Genomic DNA, 20,359 nt, shown 5'->3' on the forward strand with positions numbered 1-20,359 from the left:
GGGTTTTTATGGTGTACAAAATTATATCTCAATAAATCAATATTTGTTACAGAGACAGGGAGAGAAACCGAGAGAGGGACAGATAGGGACAGACAGGCAGGAAAGGAGAGAGATGAAAGCATCAATTCTTTGTTGCGGCTCCTTTGTCATTTATTGATTGCTTTCTCATATGTGCCTTGGCTGGGGGGCTGCAGCAGAGCAAGTGACCCCTTGCTCAGGCCAGCGACCTTGGGCTCAAGCCAGTGACCATGGGGTCATGCGTATGATCCCATGCTCAAACCAGCAACCCTGCTCTCAGGCTGGTGAGCCCCCGCTCAAGCCGGCTACCTTGAGGCTTCGAACCATGGTCCTCAGGTCCCAGTCCAATGCTCTATCCACTGCGCCACCACCTGGTCAGGCCAATAAATCAATTTCTTTTTAATGGGACTAGTATATTCTGAATTGGGACATTTTGACATTTGTTGCCTCTCACCACATTCCAAATAAGTGGTGACAGGAATTGAATCTTTATAAGCATTTGATTCAGATGGGCAGTAATCTGAGAAGATATGTACCCAAAGCTATCTTGTCTTCTCATTTCAAGCCAACCTTTTTATAAGGGGAGAGAAGGGTAGATAAGGGGTTTTGGAACTAAAGGGCACATTGATTAGATAAATGTTGCATTCCAGAGAGTTCTTAGTAATTCTTTATCTGCATCATAGTCAATGGTTCATGGAGTACAAAGGCTTTGCTTGCTGATCCATGGGGCACACAGGTGGGTTGCTTGCTCTTCCCTGGGGCACAACAATGGAATGCCTGCAGATATTGTGAAACTATGTAGGCCTGTTTAGGTATCCCAGTTCCTGGAACACACCTTTCATTTGCATTAACCATTAAGCATATTGATTATAACTGAAGCTACTATTGCTCAAGTTAAAATTTAACTCTTGAGTTTCTCCTATAACTTTCACTTCATAGTTCTATTGGGAGAATTAACTGAGCACATGTGAAACTTTTAAAAAATTAAGCACCCAAGCATTTGGTGAAACTGAAAATAAATTTTACCTGCTTCCCAACTTTGCTCAGAATTGGATGTAATACACTACTAGGTAAATGCAACACAGAGTGCTCCAGGGTCAGAAGTAACATTAAATTCCTGCTACTTTTGTGAACATACATTAAATAAAGTTCTGGCTTATTCACTGATTTTCCTTTCTGAGCCAAATAATCATTTCTCCCCACCCACCTGGGCAAACAGATTCTCATCCACACACCCTCTCTCACCAGCAAGCATACCTCCTTCCCAGATTTGAGGAATAGATTTCTTACTTCAAACTTAAGAAAAAGTGCTGAACTGGAAGCGAAAAGAGAGAATTCATAATAAATATCAGCCACAACTGACTCCATTCTGCCAGGGTTTTCTTTGTATATTTTGACAGTTCATGGCTTACTGGATAATAGGACCACATAACCTTGAGCCCTACATATGTTGATTAAATTTCAAATGTATTCAGAACTCCCAAGAGTTGGAGACCATTATCTTCTGAAAATTTCATGGAACACAGATATTGAACTCCGAATCTAGTCTTGTGACCAAAACCTGTCTTCAGACCTGTTACATATTTGTGCCTACCACAGGTAGGCTGCGGAAATGACTAGAATAGAAACTCAAATTTACTCTCCCATGTCAACTTGCAGCATATGATTCCACATACCACCTTATTCAAGAACACAGCCATCACATTCTATTGTAATTTGAATCAGGATTTTGAAATGGGGCCAACATTAATAATGTTACTTATACACAAAATATATCTTACATTACCTTTATTCCAATAGAAAACTAATAAAATATGTGAACATTGAAATATTCCATGTCAGGAAGAATGCATCCCTCACACACAAACAAAAAAAGTATCACTGTCCTATGTTTGAACTTATGTTTGTATGCGTCAGGATGTTCTAAGTTTCAAGTTTTGGTAATACAGAAATGGGTAAAACACAGTTGTTATTCTCAAACGGTGGTCCGTCTTTTAGCAAAAACAGTTACATTGGAGTGTGTTAAAGAAAAACAAACCATGCTATGTGAGCACAGAGTAGCAGACACACTTGAATCTGGGATGTCATGGGGCATTGAGGAGGTATAGAGAAATGCCTGAGCTGATTCCCAAAGATACAGTAAGTAAGGAAGGTAGAAAGACAAAAGTATATATGGCACAACTCTTCTGGTAATAGAATAAAATTTGTGTATTTACAAACATGTAAGACATTCAGTCTAGCTGGGGCCAATTATTGAGAAGAGAGTCATGAGTTCATTTACAATGGATAGGTAAGAAAGAGGGATTTATATTTGGCAAATACATGCACCTATCCTAAATCAATCTCATCCAACTGAGAATGGCCACAAGACTAGTCAATGAACAGTTGTACAGGGAAAAGGCCTTACTAGGCTCCTTCAAAGGGTCCCTTGGGGATCCAGGGCTGCCTTAAGAAAGCAAATCTTAAGAGGAGCAAGCTCCAGCTCCACCCTTGGGGATTAGAGTTCAGCTCCTGGTCATAGTTGAAGGAAATACATTCCCTCTACCCACTCTCTTCCAATCCCCAAATCATTCAAGATTCTTTTTAACAACAAAATGATTTATTTGTAACATAGCCCACTTCCCATTACTTCAATACAGCATAGGAGTAGAAAAGAGTTACTCAGCAAGCATCAGATAGTCCAAGGTAGAGCTTCATGCCTCCCAAGACAGCAAGCCCATTTCCCCGAGACTCGTGTCCAGACCAAACTAAACTTGCACAAATAGGCAAGCCCAGAATGAAGTTGGCCCCAGGCCTCAACATGATACATCCTTCCCCCACAGGTCTTGAAGCTTCCTAACACCAGACTTCTCCCTCTTCTACCCACACCTAGGCCAAATTCTAGCCTCTGAGATATCAGAAAGCTTTCTATGTGAATAACAAACAAGGGTTTAAGTGTTAAATAAAACAAGACAATTCCCTGTGAATCTAGTGTTCCATAGAAAGGTTAAAATGACTCCCTTATACATAATCCTAATCAGCAATGACAGCTCTTCCCCTCTTTTTCCTCACCATAGATGCAGGTGGTTTTAAAACGATTTCATCTCAGGCAGCTCCATACTCAAAGTTTCCCTGTGGGCCTTATTAAAGGCTGTTCTCCTCACCTGAGGATAGGAAGGAATCCCAGATACTTTTCCCAAGTTCAGAGGCTGAGAGCAAAAATCCAAAATAGTTTAGAAAAAGATTCCCTTCCTCTGTTCCCCACAAAAGATTTTTATGGAGATTATTGCCTAAAAGTTTTCTAATTCATCTGAGGAAAGTTAGTTTTAGATTTAGAGGGCATTACAAGCACAGAGGCAGGTGGTCTTTCTGATAAGGTACTATTTCTAGAATATAGGAGGCAAGGAAGAGGAATAAAAAATCTCAGTTTGCTTCTTCACCCCAAATCTTCTAAAGATCCTCAGAAGATGGGCACTACAAAGATTCCACCTTTCCCAGGTAAGACAATACCTAAAGTTCTATCATCATGGACTAGTGGCTTTTAACAAAGTCACAATGAAAAGACAAGAAAATAGAGAGGACGTATTCGAAGACCATGTTACTCAAACATTAAGGGCTCTGACCAGTAGTCAAAACATACTGATGTTTGGTGTCAGAGCTGTTTTTATATCATGAGGAGATCATAAACAGGGGAAGAGACTTAAGTAACAACACCTAATGTAAGGAATAGAATAGAACCATAGATTATGTAGAGGATCACTTACAGCTTTAACATTGATAATTATTTATTTTAAATCCTACTCTAATTTCTTGGGAAACCTGTGATAACTGTACTTGTGCTGTCACCTGCATGTGCAAGACTGGGCAATCATATCCTCATATTCCTTGTACAAGATACTCCCATTAGCCTCAATCAGAAGGATGCTTATGGGAACATACCTATAAGGGACACAGGAGGGCTGAGGAACACTCTGGTCCACCCGCTCATTGACAAGATTCTGGATAATAGCATGGTTGGGAGAATTAAGACCATAGCGTAGTACACGAGGGCAGGCTCCTTTACAGTAGTTTGGCGTATAGAGATTGGGAGCAATAATCCAGTGATCCCAGCCCAGCTGGTGGAAACTGACTTGGAAATGGTGGAGGGAACACTGGTTACTTTCAGGCCCATTACGTTCCTGGGAGGGGCCAGCAATCTTAGATGCAAAATTTCCTGCTTGCCGTGCCCTCCGTAAGAGAAGAGAAGAGTCCTTTTCCATAGACTCCTCCAGGCCTCTGGGTAGAAGTTTGGCCTTCTGAACACTTTTATGAGTGTCGTTGAAATAGAGTAGCAAAAAGGCAGTGTCCAAGGATGAATGGCCATGCCACAGACGCTCAAGCCCCTTAATACCTTTTTTCTGTTGACACATGAATTGGAATCGTAGAATCCTGTGCCCCTTGTGATTCCAGAGCTTTTGCTGAACGAGTTGCATAATATCCATCTCTGTCCAAGCCTTGGATAGCAGGGAAGGCTTTGAGGAACCTCTTCTTGAGGAGGTCAAGTGGTTGGTTGGGCTTTTCCGGACCCAGGGTTTCATATGGCAGGAGAGATGGAGGCCAGCTAGATGGAGTTGATGGCGGTAAACCACAGTGGCTCTGACTATTTGGTAGGCTACCTGGTTTGATCTCAGGGGAAAGTCCAGGGTCTGTATATGCCAAGGGCCTGCATAAGTAAGAGGAAACAAGAACAGAGGATTAAAAACTTCTTATCTCAGAGCCTGAATCTCCCTCACAGACCTCTCAGTACATAGTGACAGCTGTAAGCAGGCCTAAAATTAACTCAATATCATGATAATAGATATTGTTTATTGAGGGCTTAATAATATATTAGATGCTTTACACACATTAGCTCTTTAACCTGAAATAGCCTTATGAGCTAGTTATTATTCTCATTTTTATAAACAAAGAAATTAAGGTTTATAAGGTTCTCAGCGAAGCCAGAGAACATATAGCCAGTGTATGATAGAAGCAAGATTTGAGCCCAAATATTTTTTCTTTAAGAGAAATTGTGTTTCATTTTTAGATCACTCATAGCACTAGGCAAAAAAAAAAAAATCCCCTCAAATATACAATTATTTTGTTTACATATTGTGTGTATGGGAGAGGATCAATCATATTATTAGTTGACTATTAGAAGGTCTGCTCAGAACTTTTCAGAGAAATAGCTGACTCACACATCTTGTGTAATTGAACCTGGCATAGCTCTCCAGGCAAACTCTTTTTTTTTTCTTCTTTTTTTCTTATCAAATGAGAGGCAGAGAGGCAGAGAGACAGACTCTCACATGTGCCCTTACTGAGATCCATCTGGCAACCCCCATCTGGGGCTAATACTCTGTTGTTCAGGAACTGAGCTGTCTTAGTGCCTGAGGTGAGGCCATGGAGCCATCCTCAGTGCCCTGGGCCAACTTGCTCATTCAAGCCTTGGCTGCAGGAGGGGAAGGGGGAGAGAGGGGGAGAGAGAGGGGGGGGGGGGAGAGAGAGAGAGAGAGAGAGAGAGAGAGAGAGAGAGAGAGAGAGAAAGAAGGGGAGGGGGAGGAGTGGAGAAGCAGATGGTCGTTTCTCTTGTGTGCCCTGACCGGGACTTTTAGACACTCTACCACCAAGCCAATTGGCCAGGATGTCTCCAGAAAAATTTGATTAAGCTGGATCATCTCCTGATGGAAAGATCAGGCTCTGTTCTCTAGTCATCCATTTCTAGATTCTTTCCAGAGTTCTTAGATGCCAGTTATGTCCCACTGTCAGACCAGGATACTGGCCTAATTCTATAAACACACTGCTTTCTAGTCTGATATCATCTGTATAAACTTGATTTCTCAGCTTTCTGCTGCATTTAGGAATGAAATCCAGAGCTCTTAGAATGGCCTACCAGTCCCTGCCTCTCATCAGCTACACATCCTGCCACTCTCCAAAAGGTTCACTAGGCTCCAGCCATGCTCATCTTCCTTCTGTTGAAGTGTTTCCTTTCACTAGGACTTAGCACATGCTGTTTCTTTGGCCTAAGTCAGATTTCTCTCTACTCTTCTCATGCCTAACTTCTTATTTTACAGACCTCAGCTCAAATGTCACCACTCCAAACATTCCTTCTCTGACAATCCCATGTAAAAGAGGACTTTTTTGCTATTCTTTATCAAAACAACTTATTTTGTTCTTTTATAGCACTTAACCACAATTTTGCAATTTTAGTGCTTACTTGTTTGTCTCACCCATGAAAACTGTGCTTATCTTGCCACATCAGTATCATGGCACCTAGACCAGTGCCTATCACATAGTAGGTACTGAATAAATATTTGTTAAGTGAATTCTTACCCACACCAAGCTAGTTTCATTTTCTTTAATCAAAATGCACTTTCCTATACCTATACATAGTCTCCTTACTACTTCTGCAAGGTATGGTTCAAAAATCACTCTCAATGAGGCCTATTGACTCTCTCCTTGCTACCCTTTGCTTGCTTTAAGCAGTGGACTATTTCTTCTTTGGAGTCCTGGGAACCCTACTGCTTATCCTTTTCAAAGCATTTCTCATACTGTACCACCATTATGTCACCTAGAAGTCATGGAAGCAGTTATTTGCCTCTTTATACCCAGCCCAAACACAGTGCTTGGTGCTTAATTAATATCTGTTGTGGAATCAGCACAGCAGGGTGATTAAAAGCACAGGCTCTGGAACCTAAAGCCTGGGCTCCACACTGAGCTTTACCAATTACTGTGTTACATTGGGTAAGTTACTCTAAGTCTGAGCTTCTTCACCTATAAAATGAGTATGTTAATACTACCTACCTCATATGAGAGTGGTGAGGAGTAAGGGAGATGTTTGTCTTTTGCCCAATGCCTAGCACCTGGTAAGCTCACAGGAAACATTAGATAGGGGTATGTAAGTTGTTTTGCCCAGAGGAAGGAGTATAAATCCTGTCTGTTGTCATCTCTGAGACTAGCAAAAGCCCAATATTAATCTCACCAGGTTCCCAAAATCTCCTTGAATTGGATGATTATGTGCACACTCCAGGAGCCTAGTGCTATCCTGGAAGAGGTTCTAATGAAGATGTTTAAAACAGAATTAAGCATGATGGGAACAACGACAACTCTAAAGTATGTTTGGTACCAAAAACTCAATGTAGCAATAAGGTCTAAATCTAAAAACTGCTTCATATACAAGGATATTGGAGTATAACATTTCAACACTTAAGAAGTTATGAACAGATTTTAGAATCAAACAGACTTGAGCTCAAACCCTATCTGATATCTACTGTCCTCATAACTTTTGCAAGGTATTCAACCTCTCTGTGCTTTAGTTTTTCTTATTGTTATCTGAAGAAACATGAAACACTAATTTGAAGAAGATATATGCACCGTGTTCATTGCAGCATTATTTACAATACCCGTGTTATGAAAGCAGTCCAGATGCCCATTAGTAAAAAGCTGTGGTACATTTACACAATGGAATACTACTCAGTCATATATATACATAATAAAAAAGAAGGAATTCTTGCTCTTGGTAACATATGGATGAACCTGGAGAGCATTATGCTTAGTGAGAGAAGCCAATAAGAGAAAGACAAGTGCCATATAATTTCATTCATATGTGAAATCTAATGTATAAAATGAACTAACAAGCAAAATAGAGACAGACTCATAGAGAGCAGGCTGACAGCTGTCAAGGTGGGGGTACTATAGAGGGGGATAGTGGAGGGATTGAACAAAACTGAAAAAAAGGGAAAAAACTCATGGACATGAGTAACAGCATGGTGATTGACAGGGGGAGGGGATATGGAGGGAGATGGAGGAGGGTACAGAGGGGATAAAAGGTGATGGATGCTTGACTTGGAGTGATGAACATGCAATATACTGTACAGATATGTTGTAGAATTGAGCACCTAAAACCTGTATAATTTTGTTAAGTGTCATCCCAATAAATTTTTAAAAAATGAAGAAAAAAGTTTTTTTATCTTTAAAATTTAGGCCAATTGCTCCAACTGTTCCATGACTGCTAATGATAGTAGCTATCATTAAGGATTAAGTACAATGGCAGATAGTCACTGAGCCAGGTATACAGAACTTCAAATGTTAGCTTGTTCTTGTCCTTTCTGAGGCTTTGTAACTTTCCCCAACTCAGCATTCTGTACTCTTTGCCTTCTAAGAATAAAACATATAAACAACCTCCCACAGAAAATATATAGGCATTTCTCAATTACAGTTTTCAGTGACATAACAAGCAGTAATAATTTCTTTGAAAGATAGGAGTTGACACATCACTCAGTTGCCCCAGGAACCAGGAGAGACTTCTCAGGTAGGCCCCATACAGAGGTCGATTTAACAGTGGGTGTGCCGGGCATGCGCCCTGGGCCCCGACTTCAGAAGAACTCCAAAAAACCCCAATTTTATACTTTTTTCTAATGACAACAAGTTTGGTTTTATATGTGCAATTTTAACATTAATAGTGCATAATATTTTTTATTTATTTAAAAAATATAGTTAACATGTATTTTTATTTTCCCTGTCTCTCTCTTTTTTTATAAGGTGCCCAGTATTTTCTTCTGTGCCTGGGGCCTCAACCAACCTTAATCTGCCTCTGGCCCCATGGCACTAAAGGGTAGCAGGATTGGAATCAGCTTTTCCCAAGTTTGCCATTCTTTGAAAACCAAGGCTGAGAAAATAAACTGACTACCTGGCAATGAAGCCTGACAGTAAACTCACAGATCCTTCTTTTCTTTACATTCTTCCCTCCCTCATTTCTTTCCCCTCCAGGACAGTATGGTATAAAAACTCACCTCTGAGAGGCCTTGCTACATTGACCGTGGGCCTTATCAGCCTCACCATGGTGGCCCCAATTGTGCGATTCTCCCTAGGGTGCCCATGAGCATCAGCTGAACGCTGGTACAACTCCAGCATGTACCGCATGGGATGCCCTAGGATGCGTGGCTTTCTCTGCTGCTTGCCAGGGGCTTCTTCTAACAGCTCCCGAATCAGGGGCAAGGTAGAGGTCTCAGCCACTAGGGAAATAGAGGGCTGCCCTACCTTTGCCATTTGGACTCTGTGTCCCGTAAATATCACCAGTCCCCAAAGAGGAAGAATTCTAAGGATACACAGGAGGACCATCTTGAAAGGCTTCGTGTTCAGCAACATGTTCCAGCCCAAGGCCAAAAGATATCACTTTGTCTCTTTCCTGTCATACAGATAACTGCATACTGGCTCCACAATCACAAGTCTAGGGCAAGAAAAAAAAATGGAAAGCAGGCCCTGTGTTGCTCCCTCTGGGAGGATCTTCTGGACAAAATTAGGTCTCCCTACATGGCTTCTTTGCATCAAAACAAATAGAAATAGCAGGTGGGACAAGGCAGCATGCCCCTCCTGCTCTCCAAGGCTAGAAACCAGAGATAACTTAAAAGGAGAAGTTCATTTCAGAACCTGCTCCCTTACCTTATCCACTAGGATGATAAAAAGCAGCCCTAGCCTGCTCTGCTTCACAGCTTTAAAGGAAGTCTCTTAATCAGTACTTAAAGGGCCAGAGGCTTTTTGTTCCCATCCCACTTCCATGAAGCACTGTCTCTCATGCAGCATTTCCCAAAATACGGTCTGCTGATGAGTTGAAGTGAAATTATCTGCAGTGACTGGTAAGAATGCAGACTTCTGGGTCCCCAAGAATGCTCCAAGAAGTTCCTATGAACACTAAAATGTGTAAATTTAGCTGCTGGAGCTTGAAGAAGATGCCTTAACAGTGGTTCTCAATCTTGGCTGTACATTGGAATTACCTGGTGAGCTTTATCACGAATGCCTGGGTACCATCCCCAGGGATTCTGATGTAGTGGGTCTGGAGTAGTACCAGGGCATCACAAATTTTCAAGTCCTGCAGGTGATTTTAAAGTGCAGCTCTGTTTGAGTACCCTGACTTAGAATTTTCTGGTTTACCATAGAAGGTGCTGAGATCCTGGTAGGCCTCATTAGAGAAACCTAGGTAGGGTGAGGGAGATGAATCTGTGGAAGCTGGCTGGGAGCTCACCTAGCTTGGTTGGTTAATGGGAGGCAGCAGGACTGGGTCATTTTAGTTCAGGCTTCCCAGACCAGGATTCTACAGAAAATGGTAGGTGGAGTTCAGGTTCTGTTCAATGAAAAGAAGTTTGTTGGGGCTCTAAGGAGAAGGTGGGAAAGGAGGTCAAGCCGTAGCTCTAGGAAATGATGAGGCAGGACTGATTGGTGGGAAGACTTTACTTCATACCAAGAATATATACGGACAGGCACTATAACTATGGAACAGGCATTGATGTTGTAATCATATTGCTCCCCACGATATGCTAGTTCTGTCTCCATGAGCTGTGTAGAGGCAGCCAAAAAGCCTCTCTGTCCTGTATGTCTGTACTGCTGCTTACTCCTCTCTATACCCTTCTTTAAATTGAGAATTTGTCTCTTCTTAGATGTAATTTAACTTCTTCAAAGCAAATATCTCCATGTTCCTGAGCCTCAATCTCCTCACCTGTAAAATGGAGATAACATGTTTTATCTCAGGTTGTTGCAAGGATATAAGGATCTGTGTTTTAGAAATATGACATGGTTACGTACTCAAAATTATTTATTTCCTGCCTCTATTTTTTTTTTCTAACATGGTCTTGGTCCTTGGCATATATTGTAAAATAAAAGTCCTGGGCTCATAGATCTTTTAGGTCTGGACTCAAATCCCAATTCAAAAAACCATTAGCTGGGTGACTTGAAGCAAGGTTTCTTCCAGTCTGAGTTTCTTCATCTGAATTGTTGGTTCCTTCAGAGAGTTGTTCTGAGAATATTCAATACATTTTATTCTTTACAGTAACATACAACTAAGGGATCTAAACAGATGATTCACAGTAGGCAAAACCTGAATAGCAAAAACATGCAAAAAGAAGTAATAGAAATTAGAAAAATTCAATTTAAAATCACATAAGATATGATTCCACATCCATTGAATTTGAAGCATATTAAAATTGTAATGCCAATGGGCACACAATGCAATCAACTGTTCTAATGCTATAGAAATATTTACCTGAAACCTATGTACTCTTATTTATCAATGTCACTCCATTAAATTTAATTTCCTAAATAATTTTTTTAAAGTATGCTATTAAGTTCAGGTGAAGAAATAGAACATAGGTAATTCTCTTACAGTGATGTAGGGATGTGGTTTGAGATGATCATTTTAAAGAGCAACCTGTATTATCTCTGGTGAGGTCAAATATGTATAATTCAGTAATACTATTGTTATAGCAGTAGCTTCTAAATATTTTTGTCTGTGACTCGCAAAAATAATTGTGTAAATGTATTCATTTACATTGCAACCCAACACAAACATAAGCACAGACTCACATAGACATGTATACCTGAAATAAACAGTTCCTGAAATAATACTTATCCTTACAACATATGGGGGGAGGTAATATATGCCAAAATCTTGTTTAAATTCCAGCTCCACCATTTATTAGATTGATATTGGGCAAGTTATTCAACTTTTCTGTGCCTCAGTTTTCTCATCTGTAAAATAGAAACCATAGCCTCTCTTTGCTTCAATTTTGTAATATGTAAAATGGGATTAATCAAAAGGCTTACCTCAGTATTTTTATGAAGATTAAGTGAATTAATACATATTAGGCACTCAAAAGAGTGCCTAGCACAAAATAAGTACTAGACACAACTTAATTGTAACTATATTTGATGTAAGTTTTGCTCTCCAGAAAGCTTGGTTCTCCATGATGTGCTAGTTCTGGATTAATGAGCTGCAGACAAGAAGCCTTTCTGTCCCCTGTATCCACAAAGCTCCCACCTCCTCTCTTACGACCTTCTCTGCTGTCCTGACTTTCTCTTTGGCCCTTGAACTCTGTCTGTTACCAATTTAAACTTTCTCTCTTTCTATTCAACATAACTAAGAAAAAGAACAAGTTGTCAGGACAATTATCAAAGGGTCCATATAAGAGTTATGGGCATAGTTTTCTTTGATGTTTCAGTGGTATTCAATTGGGATTACATCTGTCAAGAACATTTCTCTGCCATCTCTTAGTAATGGATTTTAACACAGGATCACAAGAAGTAAAAAGAGATAGCATATTACACTGGAAAAAGCATAATTTTGGTTTAAATTCCTGGTTCTGCCTGTTATTGGCCATTGCATAACCTCTTTTCATTGCAGCTTTTTAAACTGTAAATTGGGGATATTCCTTACCTTCCAGAGTATGGTAAGACTTAAATGAGATAATATGTATAAAGAATCTGGCATATAGATAATACTAAATAAATGATAAATTTTATCATTAATAGTCAATGATTCAGAACTATATATAAAATGTATCTGATTGAAAGAAATATCTGTTTAGTGTTCTTCTAAAGTTCAGCTGAATTTTTATTCCATCCTTTTACCCAACAGGGCTTCAGGAGACTAGCCTGATTGAATAAGTCAGCTTTCTTATTTTCAGAAAAGGACCCAAAAACCAACCCCATTCTTAGCACTAGAATTAAAAGGAGCTGACATGATTATTTCCCAAATATGCCCCCAGGTGGGTCCAATGTATGCTATTGCCCAAACCACCCAGAAGAAGTCGCCAATTTTCTTTCCAGGCTTATGGTGGAAGGTGTAGGGTGAGATGGAGGGGCTGGTTGTAGAGAAGTGGAACAGAATCAGCTAAAGATTTTTTACGAACCTTTCCTGCTTTAGAAAAGCCAGTATGTGGAAAACAACTAATTGTATAAAACGAATGGTTTAGGAGGTGATTATTGACATGACAAAAGGGGCTCTTAAAATAACAAAATGGGTTACCACAATTTGCTTTGAGCAATAGGAACCCTTAATATGTGGTGTGGATAAATTTTTGAAACCATAATACACTAAGCCTAGTAGTAAAGTGCATGAAATTTGACAAAAGAGTAGACTCTTACCTAGTTTTTGGAAGAATGACTATTGTATAAAGTACATATATATAATGGATTCCTTCTTTTACATGATTACAATTTACATTTTCTTGCAATTGTATTAATGCAACAAGTATCTAATTAAGCATCTCCTTACGTTAGATATTAAGAGTACAGGCTTATAGCCAGACTACATGGATTCAAATTCCAGCTCTACCACTTAACTAGCTTGGTAATTCTGAGCAATTGACTTGATGTTTCTGTGACTCAGTTTCCTCTATTTACAATAATACTAATGACACTGCGTTAGAGGATTGTTGTGAAGATTAAATGAGTTAATGCATGCAATAAGCATACTGTGTTCTAGGAATTATACTAGACCCTGGAACTATAGAAATTAATATGACAAGTCCTCAATCTTCAGCACTCCCAGGCACAATACTAGCACTAGAGTAGGTTGGGAGATACCAAGATAAAACATTTAGTTTCTATCTCAAGAAGATAAGAACCTTAATGGTGACATAAAAGACAGAAAACATTTCTCCAAACCACATTTCCTTTGATTACTGTTCTGAGTTCTTGAAAAATGGACATATTTTCTAGATATGTTTTGTTTAAAGGGGGAGGGGGAGGGTAACAAAGAAAACCAGATAGAAGGTGACGGAGGACAATCTGACTTTGGTTAATGGGTATGCAACATAATTGAATGACAAGATAACCTGGAGATGTTTTCTTTGAACATATGTACCCTGATTTATTGATGTCACCCCATTAAAATTAATAAAAATATATAAAAAAAGACTTTCAGACCAGAAGATGGCGATGGAGTAGGCAGACGTTCCAACTTTCACCTCCCAAAACCAAATTGGAATACAACTTAATTTAAGAACAATCATCTTCAAAAACCAACTTTGGACTAAACTAAGAGGAATCTATACCAAAGGTCACTGAAAAATCCACACTGAGACTGGTAGGAAGGGAGGAGACGTGGAGAGTGCTGCCCCACTCCCAGGAGCGAGTGGCAGCCTAAGGGACTCTCACGACAGAGTGGGTTGTCTTGAGAGGTGTGGGTCCTCAGGCCCAGGACTTGAGCCCCAGCCTAGGGCCCCATAGACTAGAAGAGGCTTACTGACAGTATTTAGCTGAGAAAAGAGCTGGATTACTCTTTGTGAGAAAGAGACAAAACCCTCAGACCCAGGCTCCTTCTTAAAGGGACTGCACAGAAAATCTCATTTACAACCACTTGCCTGGGGCTCCAGTGGTGGCGAAAGCCAAGAGGACTGGAGTTGCAAGAGGAGAGTGTAAACTCGGAGGCCCAGGGAGAGACACTGTGGGGGAAGGCCACCCCAGTGCTGAGTCAATTCCCAACACTTAAGTGGCCATTTTTCCTGGGAAAAGCAACAGCAACAAAAGGAAGCAATTACCACAACCACAGGAGGATCTTCCACTCCAGTCAGAGCAAAGACCTGCTCAGAACCAGGGTGCACGTCAGGGACACAGGATCTCAGTGCTGAGGTCCGAGCTGCACTGCCCTGCCACACTGTTGAGTACTTGCCGGAGGGCAGGTGTGCCCGCGGCAGCAGTGGGAGGCCAGTGGTCAAACCAAACCTCTGCATCTCAGAGGCCACACCTACTGGACTCCTGTGGCCACACATTTCAGAAGGCTGAAAAAAAGTCTGAATAGAATGACACCTCAGGCTAAGGGGCAAGCCGTACCAACTATCCAACTATCCTTCCTAATTCCTAAACTACCATGCTGAGCCCAACAAGCAGTCAGCAGTAAGAGGCAGCAGAAAGCGGGACTCAGGGAAACTTGCAGTTTTTTTTTTTTTTTTTTTTTTCATTTTTCTGAAGCTGGAAACGGGGATAGACAGTCAGACAGACTCCCGCATGCGCCCGACCGGGATCCACCCGGCACGCCCACCAGGGGCGGTGCTCTGCCCCCCAGGGGGCGATGCTCTGCCCATCCTGGGCGTCGCCATATTGCGACCAGAGCCACTCTAGTGCCTGAGACAGAGGCCACAGAGCCATGCCCAGCGCCCGGGCCATCTTTTTGCTCCAATGGAGCCTTGGCTGCAGGAGGGGAAGAGAGAGACAGAGAGGAAAGCGCGGCGGAGGGGTGGAGAAGCAAATGGGCGCTTCTCCTATGTGCCCTGGCCAGGAATCGAACCCGGGTCCTCCGCACGCTAGGCCGACGCTCTACCGCTGAGCCAACCGGCCAGGGCGAAACTTGCAGTTTTAATTGAACTTTCCCCAGGCCAGGAGAAGACAAAAGCCAGCCTAGGAGTGTAGCTGATATTTACAATGGAATCTGGGTCCAGCAGAGGCAGCTACAAATTCTGGATCACTTGTAGCTTCAAAAAGGTGACTAAGGGCCAGTCATAGGAGATGATGTCTGTGCCAGGTTCATGCCAGGGAGATCCAGGGCTGGCAAATTCAGTGGCCAGATGTGGAGAGCATCAGTTCAGGACCTAAGAACCCTTGTTAGAGTGGTATCTTAAGGAAGGGCTTCTCACCCCTGACCAAACTAAGGCACAGAAAACACTGACACAAATAACAAAAAGAACAGTAGCAGCAGAGAAGTAGCCTACAGCAGATTACAAACAACACCTGATGGCAAATCAAGAAGATCTAGAAACAACAAAACTGGAAGCTGGAGGCAGACAATACCAACACCAGACTCAGCTCGCTACACAAACAGTACACCCAAAGGAGTAGGGTATGCACAGACAAAATGGGAAGACAGAGAAATACAATCCAAATGAATCAACAAGTGAAATCCCCAGAAAAATAACTGAATGTGATGGAAGTAACAAAACTACCGATGTGGAGTTTAAAGCAATGATTTTCAGTATGCTCAAGGATCTTAGAATGATAGTGGAAGAACATAATGAGAACCTAAATAAAGAGATAGCAAGTATCAAAAAGGACATTGAGATCATAAAAAAGAATCAGTCAGAAATGACAAATACAGTATCAGAAATGAAGACTGCACTAGAAGGAATTAACAGCAGGCTGGATGAAACAGAAAACTAAATTAGCGATTTAGAGGACAAAATAAATGAAAGCACAGAAGCAGAACAGCAAAAAGAAAAGAGGCTCAAAAAGTCAGAGGAAACTCTAAAATAGCTCTGTGACAACATGAAGAGAAACAACATCCACATCATAAGGGGTTCCTGAATGAGAAGAAAAAGAACAAGGGATAGAGAACCTGTTTGAAGATATCATAGCTGATAACTTCCCTAAATTGATGAAGGAAAAAGTCACACAAGTTCAAGAAGCACAGAGAGTTCCATTAAAGAGGAACCAAAGAAGGCCTACAGCAAGACACATAATTAAAGTGTAAAGTTAAGAGACAAAGGAAGACTACTAAAAGCTGCAAGAAAAAAGCGGTTAATTACCTACAGAGGAGCTCCCATAAGAATGACATCCGACTTTTCAACAGAAACACTTGAGGCCAGAAGGGATTGACAAGAAATACTCAAATTAATGCAAAGCAAGAACCTACAAACAAGACTTCTTTATCCAGCAAGGCTATCATTTAAAATTAAAGGAGAAATAAAAGGCTCCCCCCCAAAAAAAAAAAAAAAAACCTAAAAGAATACATTACAACCAAATCAATACTGCAAGAAATGTTAAGGGCATGTTGTAAACAGAACAAAGGGGAAAAAAAATCTAGAAAAAGAGGAATGTAGACTTAAAGAATAAAATGACAATACATATCAATAATAACATTAAATGTAAATGGATTAAATGCTACAATCAAAAGACATAGGGTAGCTGCATGGATAAGAAAACAAGACCTGTTCATATGCTGTCTATAAGAGACTCACCTCAAAATAAAAATACACATAGACCGAAAGTGAAGCAATGGAAAAAGTATTTCACAAAAATGGAAATAAAAAAACTGTGGTAGCAATACATATATCAGACAAAATAAACTTTAAAACAAAGGCTATACTAAGGAATAAAGAAGGTCACTACACGATGATAAAGAAAGCAATCCAACAGGAAAACATAACCATTGTGAATATCTATGCACCTAATATAGGAGCACCTAAATATATAAAGCAGATTTTGATTGCCATAAAGGGCAAGATCAACAGCAATACTATAATAGTAGGAGACTTTAATACCCCACTAACATCAAGGGATAGATCCTCCAGACAGAAATTTAACAAAGAAACAGCAGCATTTAATGACACACTAGATCAACTAGATTTAATAGATATCTTCAGAACTTTTCATCCCAAAACAGCAGAATATATATTCTTTCTAGTGCTCATGGTACATTCTCTAGGCTAGACCACATGTTAGGAAAAAAAACAAGTCTCAATAAATTTAAGAAAATTGAAATCATATCAAGCAGCTTCTCTGATCACAATAGCATAAAAATAGAAATCAACTACAATAGAAAAACTGAAAATCACTGAAACACTTAGAGGCTAAATAGCATGTTATTAAATAATGAATGGGTTAACAATGAGATCATGGAAGAAATAAAAAATTTCCTTAAAACAAATGAAAATAAACATGCAACAACCCAAAATCTATGGGACATAGCAAGAGCAGTCCTGAGAGAGAAATTCATAACACTACAGGCACATACCTTAAAAAGCAAGAAAAAGCTCAAATAAACAACTAAATCCTGCAATTAAGAGAACTAGAAAAAGAACAACAAATAAAGCTCAGAGGAAATAGAATGAAGAAAATAATGAAGATCAGAGCAGAAATAAATGACATAAATACTAAAAAAAACAATAAACAAGATCAATAAAACCAAGAGCTGGTTCTTTGAAAAGGTAAATATGATTGATGAACCTTTAACTAGACCAACCAAGAAAAAAAGAGAGAGAACACAAATTAAAAAAAATTAAAAATGAAAGTGGATAAGTAACAACTGATACCTCAGAAATACAAAGGATTTTAAGAAAATGCTATGAAAATCTGTATGCCAAAAAACTGGACAACCTAGGTGAAATGGATAAATTCCTTGAAAAATATAATCTTTGAAAAATCAATATGGAAGAATCAGAAACTATAAACAGGCTGATAAAACAAATGAAATTGAAACAGTTATCAAAAAACTACCAACAAACAAAAGTCCTTGACCAGATAGCTTCTCAGAAAAATTTTACCAAATATTCAAAGAAGAATTAACATCTATCCTTCACAGGGTATTTCAAAAAATTCAAGAGGAGGGAAGACTTCCAAACTCCTTTTATGAGGCAAGGATATTCCTCATTCCAAAACCAGGTAAAGACACTACAAAGAAAGAAAACTGTAGGCCAATATCTCTGATGAAACTAGATGCTAAAATTTTCAACAAAATATTAGCAAACCGAATCCAGCAATACATGAAAAACATCATACATCATGATCAAGTGGGATTTATTCTGGGGAGGCAAGGCTGGTACAATATTTGCAAATCAATCAATGTGATTCATCACATAAAAAATGAAGAATAAAAATAACATGATTATATCAATAGATGCAGAAAAGGCATTTGATAAAATCCAGCAACCATTTATGATCAAAACTCTCAGCAAAGTGGGAATACAGGGAACATAACTCAACATAATAAAGGCCATCTATGACAAACTGACAGCCAACATCATACTCAATGGGCAAAAATTAAAAGCAATCCCCTTGAGATCAGGAACAAGGCAGAGATGATCTCTTTCACCACTCTTATTCAATGTAATTTTGGAAGTCCTAGCCACAGCAATCAGACAAGAAGAAAAAATAAAAGGCATCCAAACTGGAAAAGAAGTAAATCTATCATTATTTGCTGAAGATATGATTCTGTAAATAGAAAACCATAGAGACTCCATCAAAAAACTACTAGACCTAATAAGTGAATTCAGCAAGGTGGCAGGATATAAAATTAATATTAAGATATCAGTGGCACTTTTATATACCAAAAATAAGCTGTATGTAAGAGAAATTAAGGAAACAGTCCTCTTCATTATTGCAACAACAAAAAATAATAAAGTACCTAGGAGTAAATTTAACCAACAAGGTCAAAGACTTGTACTCAGAAAATTATAAGACATTGATAAAAAAAAATCAAGGAGGATACAAACAAGTGGAAGCATATACCATGTTAATGAATGGGAAGAATTAATATTGTTAAAATATCTATATTACCAAAAGCACTCTACAAATTCAATGCAATTCCTATTAAAATACCAATGACATACTTCAAAGATATAGGACAAATATTCCAAAACTTTATATGGAGCCAAAAAAGAACACAAATTACCTCAGCAATCTTGAAAAAGAAGAATGAAGTGGGAAGTACTATACTTCCTGATACCAAGTTATACTACAAGGCTATTGTACTCAAAACAGCTTGGTACTGGCATAAGAACAGGCATACAGGTCAATAGAACAGAACAGAAATCCGAGAAATACATTCACACCATTATGCTCATTTGATATTTGACAAATGAGATAAGAGCATAGAATGGAGTAAATACAGTGTCTTTAACAAATGGTGTTGGGAAAATTGGTCAGGTACATGTAAAAAAATGAAACTAGACCACAACTTACAACATACACAAAAATAAACTCAAAATGCATAAAAGAAGACTTAAATGTAAGTTGTGAAACCATAAATATCTTGTAAGAAAACATAGAAAGTAAACTCTCTGACATTTCTCAGCAACATCTTTGCTGATTTATCTCAATGGGCAAGTGAAATAAAGAACAGGATGAACATATGGGACTATATCAAGCTAAAAAGCATTTGCACAGCAAAAGACAATATGAATAAAATAAAAGACAACCCACACAATGGGAGAGCATATTCACCAGTACATCTGATAAGGGGTTAATAACCAAAATTATAAAGAACTTCTAAAACTCAACACCAGGAAAATAAACAATCTAAATAAAAAATGGGCAAAGGAACTGAATAGACAGTTCTCTAAAATTGACATCCAGATGGCCAATAGGCATATGAAAAAATGTTCAATGTCACTAATCATTAGAGAAATACAAATTAAAATCACAATGAGATACTACAACATACCTGTCAGAATGGTGCTCATTAACAAATCAACACACAATAAGTACTGGCAAGGGTGTGGAGAAAAAGGAACCCTCCTGCACTGCTGGTAGGAATGCAGACTGGTGCAGCCACTGTGGAGAACTGTATGGGGTTTCCTCAAAAAATTAGAAATGAAACTGCCTTTTGACCCAGATATTCCACTTTTAGGAATATATCCCAAGAACACCAAATCACTGATTCAAAAGAAGATATGCACCCCCATGTTTATTGCAGCATTGTTTACAATAGCCAAGATCTGGAAACAACCCAAGTGTCCATCAGTGGATGAGTGGATTATAAAGCTGTGATACATATACACAATGGAATACTATGCAGTTGTGAAAAAGAAGAAAGGAAATCTTTTGTGATGGCATGGATGGGCCTGGAGACTATTATGCTAAGTGAAAT

At 39.3% G+C, this 20,359-nt stretch overlaps 1 protein-coding gene across 1 annotated transcript; it reads right to left on the reverse strand.

Annotated features, from left to right (window-relative positions):
- Nucleotides 1–3,839: 3,839 nt before the first annotated feature.
- BMP15 (bone morphogenetic protein 15) lies at nucleotides 3,840–9,156 on the reverse strand. Its single transcript, XM_066357357.1, has 2 exons — nucleotides 8,802–9,156; nucleotides 3,840–4,699 (listed from the first exon to the last, which is right to left on the reverse strand). The coding sequence occupies exons 1-2, from the start codon at nucleotides 9,154–9,156 to the stop codon at nucleotides 3,840–3,842; spliced, it is 1,215 nt and encodes a 404-aa protein (XP_066213454.1).
- Between the last annotated feature and the right edge of the window lie 11,203 nt (nucleotides 9,157–20,359).

The sequence above is a fragment of the Saccopteryx leptura genome, chromosome X (genome assembly GCF_036850995.1).
Source record: "Saccopteryx leptura isolate mSacLep1 chromosome X, mSacLep1_pri_phased_curated, whole genome shotgun sequence".
Lineage (NCBI taxonomy): Eukaryota > Metazoa > Chordata > Mammalia > Chiroptera > Emballonuridae > Saccopteryx > Saccopteryx leptura.

Bases quoted from the DNA above. Each gene is read 5' to 3' on its own strand.
- BMP15 (XM_066357357.1), bottom strand. From the start codon at position 9,156: ATGTTGCTGAACACGAAGCCTTTCAAGATGGTCCTCCTGTGTATCCTT. The intron at 4,700-8,801 runs GTGAGTTTTTAT...TTACTTATGCAG, and splicing joins TGTAGCAAGGCCTCTCAGAG to GCCCTTGGCATATACAGACC.